Raw genomic sequence first — 6,965 nt, 5'->3', positions numbered from 1 at the left:
CTGTCTGATTTTCATTTATTATTAGTTATATGTCAATTTATTATCATTTACTATTTACCTGTTTGTTTATTATTTTAACTATACCTATGCATTTATTTATGTATTTTATTTGTTATTTACATTATTATAGTTTTTATTTATTATTAATATGATTTTTTTTGTTTTTTTTGCATCCGACATAGATATGGATCAAAAGGTCTCCTGTCGGCATGCTCCGCCTTTGTAATCCTTTGTAACAAACACTCGTCCAAGTCGATGCCGGGGACGGGGGGAAACGGGACAACTGATCGTACCGTGACCTTTTGACGGACGTACAATGCACAAATTATTTTTCCCACTTCTGATTTTTTCTATGGACGTAACAGTACTATTGAAAAAAACTCTCCGAAAATCATCGAAATTTTGAACAAGATAGATAAAGCAGATCGTGCTATAGCTTTCAACCTCGAATGCCTCCAAGAAAATATCCTACCTGGCTATACCAACATATATATATGTATAGTGGACAAGGTGCAGGGATGACCCGTCATCCAGGAGGTGCCAAGATAAGAGGGAGGGTGGAGGGTGGAGGGGAATGGAGTGTATTTAGAGATGGAATAGGTGGAAATGGTTTTTATGCCTTTTTCTTTTTTGGCTACTTCCCTTGTAAGGGGAAAACCTTGGTACATGTGTATGTATATATATATACATATATATATATATATATATATATATATATATATATATATATATATATTGATGCATTGATGATCTTCTTGTGTAGAGTTTCAATACGTCTAACTATAGACTTGGCTTCAGGAGGTAAGTTTGCTATCGCAGGTCCAAAGGACATGATTCAAACTCAGAAGGGAGAAGAGTAGCGTTTTACTGGAGCTTGACGTTTCGTACACTATGTACATTTTCAAAAGCAATGACAAAAGGTCAGAATACATAGACTTATATAGTAAAGGAGAGGATCATAGTGAACATAAAGAGAACCAATAGGAAATTGTGGTGTGAGGGAACCTATGGGAGAACAGAACGCCGTATATGGGTCAGCCAATCAGAGGCTTGGAACGATGCGTCTCGGAGTAGAGGTCATCAGTCGCGTATTAGGCTTCGGGCGAAGCACATCTCTCCTGGCGGACGGTATGACCATGAATTCCTGTGACTGAAGGTTCATGGTGGGCATGTTGGCTTGAATGAGGAGGGCCTCGAGGATCTGTAGCCGTCTTGTATCTTGAGCCTGTCCTATGATTTTAGTGTTTTCAGCCATGGTCTGTCTGGTAAGAATAGTGTTGTGGTGAGATTCTGTGTGTGTCTTAGGTGTACCATTTTGTAAGTGCAATGTAATTCTTCTAGAGAGTTTAGTAGTGCAGTATCCTATGTATGAAGAATGAAGGGACTCACAGTTCCCTTGTTTACAGGAGAATTCATACACTAGATGGCTGCGTTGCAACTCAGAAGGAGCGGGGGAAGGGTTATTCTTTAGTAGGAAATTCGAAGTTTTCTTGTTTTTGTAGTAGATGACGAAGTCCACCCGGTCGACAGGATTGGCAGGTTTGACATGACGTTTGATGATTTGCCTGATGATTTTCTCTTCAGTTTTGTACTCTGTAGTCATGTGGGATTTGTAGAATAATTTGATGTTTTGGCCTGAATTGGGGAGGACTGGAGCTTGGTCGTACCATTTGTTGATTTGCCTTTTAATGACCTTGGAAATGTCTTGGTTGGAATAGCCATTATTTACTAATACTTGTGTGGCTCTTTCAATTTCTAGATTAGCACTTTTCCAACCGTTGCAGTGCGTGAGAGCCCTTGTGTGGCTCTTTCAATTTCTAGATTAGCACTTTTCCAACTGTTGCAGTGCGTGAGAGCCCTTCTGATGTAAGCACTGATGGTGGAGTCTTTAAAGCGTTGGGGGCACTCGCTTTTCCCATTAAGACACGGGCCCGGGTTGGTGGGTTTGGTGTATACGGAAGTGTTGAAATGTGCCTGGTTCTGTGCTACGAGTACATCAAGGAAAGGAAGTTTACCGTCGGTACTGGACTCGATTGTAAAATTGATCCCGGAAACTGCTTGCAATTTTTCCCTGAGGGGGATGAGGTCTTCTTCCTTTGCCACTTTCACAAAGATGTCGTCGATGTATCTAGCGTAAATAGCAGGTTTGTCTAAAATACGGAAAACTTCACGTTCCACCATCCCCATGAAGAAATTAGCGAAAAGGACCCCAAGAGGGGAACCCATCGCTACTCCATCAATTTGCCGGAACTTTCTCTCACGGGGGCAGAGGAACGGTGCTTCCTTCGTACACATCTCCACTAAGGTCCTAAGGGCTGTTTCAGGGATGTCTAGTTTTGGGGAACCTTCTGCAGGGTAGATCTCATCAATGATAAAGTTGATGGTACGATCAACGTCTATGTTCGTAAAAAGACTTTCTACATCCAACGAAGCGATCACACCGTCGGCGTTAGAGTTGTGGAGGAGATGGAGGAAATCAGCAGCAGAAGACAAGGTGTAATCCTTTGGGACAAATGGGGTAAGCCACTCGTTTAATTTCTTAGCAATCTGATAAGTAGGCGTAGGGATCTGGCTGATTATGGGTCTGAGTGGATTGTTATTCTTGTGGATTTTTACATTCCCGTAACAATAACCAAGGCCAAAATCTCCTACCAATTTGGGAAGCTTCAGTCCGCCCGCCTTAGCATTAACCTTCTCGATGATCTTGTTGGCTCTTCTTTTAATTTCTTCTGTCGGATTTCTTGATATCTCGAGGAATTTAGATTCGTCTTTCAGGATGGAGTCAATTTTCTCTAGGTACTCAGAAGAAGGTAACAAAACATATAAGTCGGCTTTGTCTGCTCTGCGGATGGTTATGGAAGGGTCCTCACGTTGATGAGTTTACTTTGGCAATGGCCTCGCCTCCTCCGTGCTTCTTTTAGAAGTTCGGTGTGGATATTCTCATCGGTGGAGATTTTTCCTTCCTTAGCGAGTCGGTGAATATCATCGATGAGGACCTCGATTTCTAGACGTTTCTGTAGTGGGCGAGGTTTAGAGAAGATGTGACAATTGAGGCCGAGGTTCAGAAGTTCTTCTTGGTCCTTAGTTAAAGTTGTAGTCGTAAGGTTGACATACCCGGTGGGAGGGGACGGAAATTTAAGTTGGCCCCTGTTGAGGCGAATGAGTTTGTTGCAATTTCTCCTTTCAGCGACTTTTTTATGGTGTTCCAGTTCTTCCGCCAAGGCTTGGTCGATGTAATCCCGGGTCTCATTTTGAAGGCAGTAATCCCTCCATTTCTTCGTAACTTCAGCAAGTTCGTTCTGGAATTCTTCAATACTCGTCTTTTTGGCTTCGATCTGGTGCAGAACGAGTCTTCGTTGGTAATCCTTCTGAGTTGCAACGCAGCCATCTAGTGTATGAATTCTCCTGTAAACAAGGGAACTGTGAGTCCCTTCATTCTTCATACATAGGATACTGCACTACTAAACTCTCTAGAAGAATTACATTGCACTTACAAAATGGTACACCTAAGACACACACAGAATCTCACCACAACACTATTCTTACCAGACAGACCATGGCTGAAAACACTAAAATCATAGGACAGGCTCAAGATACAAGACGGCTACAGATCCTCGAGGCCCTCCTCATTCAAGCCAACATGCCCACCATGAACCTTCAGTCACAGGAATTCATGGTCATACCGTCCGCCAGGAGAGATGTGCTTCGCCCGAAGCCTAATACGCGACGGATGACCTCTCCTCCGAGACGCATCGTTCCAAGCCTCTGATTGGCTGACCCATATACAGCGTTCTGTTCTCCCATAAGTTCCCTCACACCACAATTTCCTATTGGTTCTCTTTATGTTCACTATGATCCTCTCCTTTACTATATAAGTCTATGTATTCTGACCTTTTGTCATTGCTTTTGAAAATGTACATAGTGTACGAAACGTCAAGCTCCAGTAAAACGCTACTCTTCTCCCTTCTGAGTTTGAATCATGTCCTTTGGACCTGCGATAGCAAACTTACCTCCTGAAGCCAAGTCTATAGTTAGACGTATTGAAACTACACAAGAAGATCATCAATGCATCAATTGCTATTTTCTTCAATGAAACCTGTCTACAGGAAAACCTGCTGCCGAAATATACAAATATATATATATATACATATATATATACATATATATATACATATATATATATACATACATATATATATATTGTGATGGCCCACCATCCTCCATGTATATAAAATGTCTGTATCTGTATGTCAATCTTTAATTGTAAGATAATTATGTATGTACTGTAAATTGCTTGTATACGTTGTGATGGCCCACCATCCTCCATGTATCTAAAAATATCTGTATCTGTGTTATCCTGTACTTGTTAGGTAATTACGTATGTACGGTAAAAACTGCTTGTATACTTTATGGGATCTACTCTCTCTAAGCCGACGGACGTGAAAACCAGTTCTGTCCGGCTCATCCTTCGCCTTCCTCCCGTCCTCGCCAACTGTATATAATGCCTGCCGGCTCCTAGAGCGAGAGGGCACTTTCGTTGGCTGAAGCGACGCGTAACTTTATCTCTCCCATATTGCTTTTGCTCTAGTACCGTGGCGTCACCACGTAATCTATATTCTCATGACTTGGTTTTCGGTTGAGGAATTAATTGTCAATTGATTAATTTTGTTGTTGTAAAGTTCTTATATTTGTTTTGTTGGCTTTTTGTTATACATTAAATTAGTTATTTATGTTAACTTCCGTTTGGATTTGCCTTACCCACATCAAGGCCACTAAGTACGAACCCCTCCTAGACATATTTCCTTATATCCTCACGGAAGGTCATAACATATATATATATATATATATATATATATATAATTTACATATACATACACATATAAATATACATATGCATATACTTATTCATGTACATATACACATACGTACATATACAAATGCTCTCATATTCAGCTGATGGTTGGGCCTCAGCCTCAGTGGGTCTCGGCCGCTTTAATGTCGTTCATCACGGGGTACCCATTTCAGCTGCATAATAAAATGGTCATACGTTTCACTACAACGAAATGTATCGTCATCGACATTGTAACTGGGTGGTGAAAATATAATATATTCTAATCTACCTTTAGAATTACGTAGCAAGGCTTTGCATGGAACAGGTACTTGGTCGCCATGGCAAAGTATCGGTTATCAATGTATTTACATCCATTGTATAAGATCATATACCAAACTGTTGGTTTACATTTCTTAGTTACATGAAAAAGCAAAGTCTTTCTAAGGAAGAACACGGATTAATGACGACAGTTGTCTTCCACGAAGGTAACAGGGAAAAGTGTCCCTGGCTCGGGGCGGTGCCGCGCCGCCTTTATAAGCGGCCCTCTCCGTTCGCCGGGACCAACTTCGTCCGTGGCTCTTCAAGTCGACGTGCTCACCCACCTTCGCTCGAGGTAAGGCGAGACGTGATTAATTATTAGTCTTCATGTCCTGGGAGGACGGGTAGTTATGGACTTGCCTCAGTTTGAGTGACTTTGTCTCGCGACAGCCAGGGAGTAAAGGTCTTGTTTGTTTTCGACGGTGAAAGAGTTGACGGAGAGTGGTCAGAGATTAGAACCCGGAGCCTTTGCTTTACCGAATAAGTTTATTTGAAATTGCTCAGAATGAGTTTTTGCAAGGCATCTCTTGGCTTAGCAGGCCTCGAAGAGAGACTGGTCTCGAACCATGAGAAATTCAAATATGCTTGGAACCAAGTTTTTTCATCCCATCTCCTAACGAGCTTCCTCATCTGGAGCACGTTTTTGTACCCTCCAGAGTCGAGCCTTTTACTCAGTCCACAGAGACAGACGATTCCATTCATCTAGAGAAACCACCGATTCTAAGATATCGGGAAAACTGGTTCGAGGTGAAGGGAAACCGTGAAGTATTACCTCTTTTGGTTCTAGGGCTAGTCTGGGGCCTCAGAGACTCTCGCACGGACGGGTTACTCATGCCACAAGGTTCTCATGTCTTTCTGGTTTGTTGCAGATGCTCCTGTGTGCCTCCGTCTTCGTGGTCCTACTCGCCCTGGGCACCAGCAGCCCGGCGCCAGACCAGCGCCTCAGCCTGGACCGCGTCCCACCTGGTGGATTTCCTCCAGGCATCACCATCCCACCATGCAAATTCTTCTGCAAGGACCCTGTGACCGATTACTATAATTGCTGCGACCACAGTAAGTTCCAATTCCAATACGTTGTTGTCTATACCACTAAAGCCATGTGTATGAGTGTGTGATTTTAATGCTGGAAAGTCGTGTTGAGCAACAAAAGGTTTCGGCAGTACTTATGCAAAGCCAGCTTCTTAGGATATGCTCACCGTTTGTCTCTTAAGAACACTTTTCTTATTTTTCCTTCGGCAGTTCGGCCCGGGAAGTGCCCCTCCATCCGGCCCGAATGCCCTGACTATCGTATAGTTAGTCCTCCGAATGAGTGCTACATCGACAGTGATTGCTCGGAGGGCCTCAAGTGCTGCTCCGACGTCTGCCTCAAGCACAAGACCTGCAAGCCTGCCGAGTATAACTGAAAACTTCGCCGAAGTGGAATCGAGGATTTCGTCCAAGTAGACTCAAGGGGCAGCAGCAACTCCAGAGAGACTTCTTACTTGCCTCTTGGCAGACATTTGGTGCAAATATAGATAATAAGACACAGCACAGCTCTGTCCGTCCATTGAAGAAGTCACTGGCTTTTTTATGATCCTAGATTATTTTACTGACTACAAGATCACGGCAGTTGCTTGGTCTTGTTGTTGACATCTTGTATGAATCAATTATAGATAAATATCGATCGTCCTAATTCTATACTGTGTTACCTGTTATTCGAACTGTGAATGAAGGAGAATAATGAGACCATGTCGAGTCTGAAAGTTTAGTCTCAGACGACAAGAGAAAAAGTATAAATGGTTGCGAGGCTTTAGGATTCGCATTGATAAAGTTCCTA

The 6,965-nt window shown here is 42.6% G+C and overlaps 1 protein-coding gene across 1 annotated transcript; it reads left to right on the top strand.

The window, feature by feature from the left end:
- Positions 1–5,291: 5,291 nt before the first annotated feature.
- Positions 5,292–6,734, top strand: LOC143029580 (antileukoproteinase-like). Its single transcript, XM_076192271.1, has 3 exons — positions 5,292–5,444; positions 6,019–6,202; positions 6,389–6,734. Exons 1-3 carry the CDS (start codon positions 5,292–5,294, stop codon positions 6,550–6,552), a joined length of 501 nt encoding a protein of 166 aa, XP_076048386.1. The 3' UTR covers positions 6,553–6,734.
- The last annotated feature ends 231 nt before the right edge of the window (positions 6,735–6,965 follow it).

Source organism: Oratosquilla oratoria, chromosome 1, assembly GCF_046742065.1.
Source record: "Oratosquilla oratoria isolate Oo_2021 chromosome 1, ASM4674206v1, whole genome shotgun sequence".
NCBI classification, from domain to species: Eukaryota; Metazoa; Arthropoda; class Malacostraca; order Stomatopoda; family Squillidae; genus Oratosquilla; species Oratosquilla oratoria.
The sequence above is the reverse complement of the archived record's forward strand: the minus strand, read 5'-3'. Positions and strand labels throughout refer to the sequence as shown.

Coding starts and splice junctions, on each gene's coding strand:
- LOC143029580 (XM_076192271.1), top strand. CDS start 5,292: ATGACGACAGTTGTCTTCCACGAAGGTAACAGGGAAAAGTGTCCCTGG. Junction 5,445..6,018: donor CTCACCCACCTTCGCTCGAG/GTAAGGCGAGAC, acceptor GGTTTGTTGCAG/ATGCTCCTGTGTGCCTCCGT. Junction 6,203..6,388: donor CTATAATTGCTGCGACCACA/GTAAGTTCCAAT, acceptor TTCCTTCGGCAG/TTCGGCCCGGGAAGTGCCCC.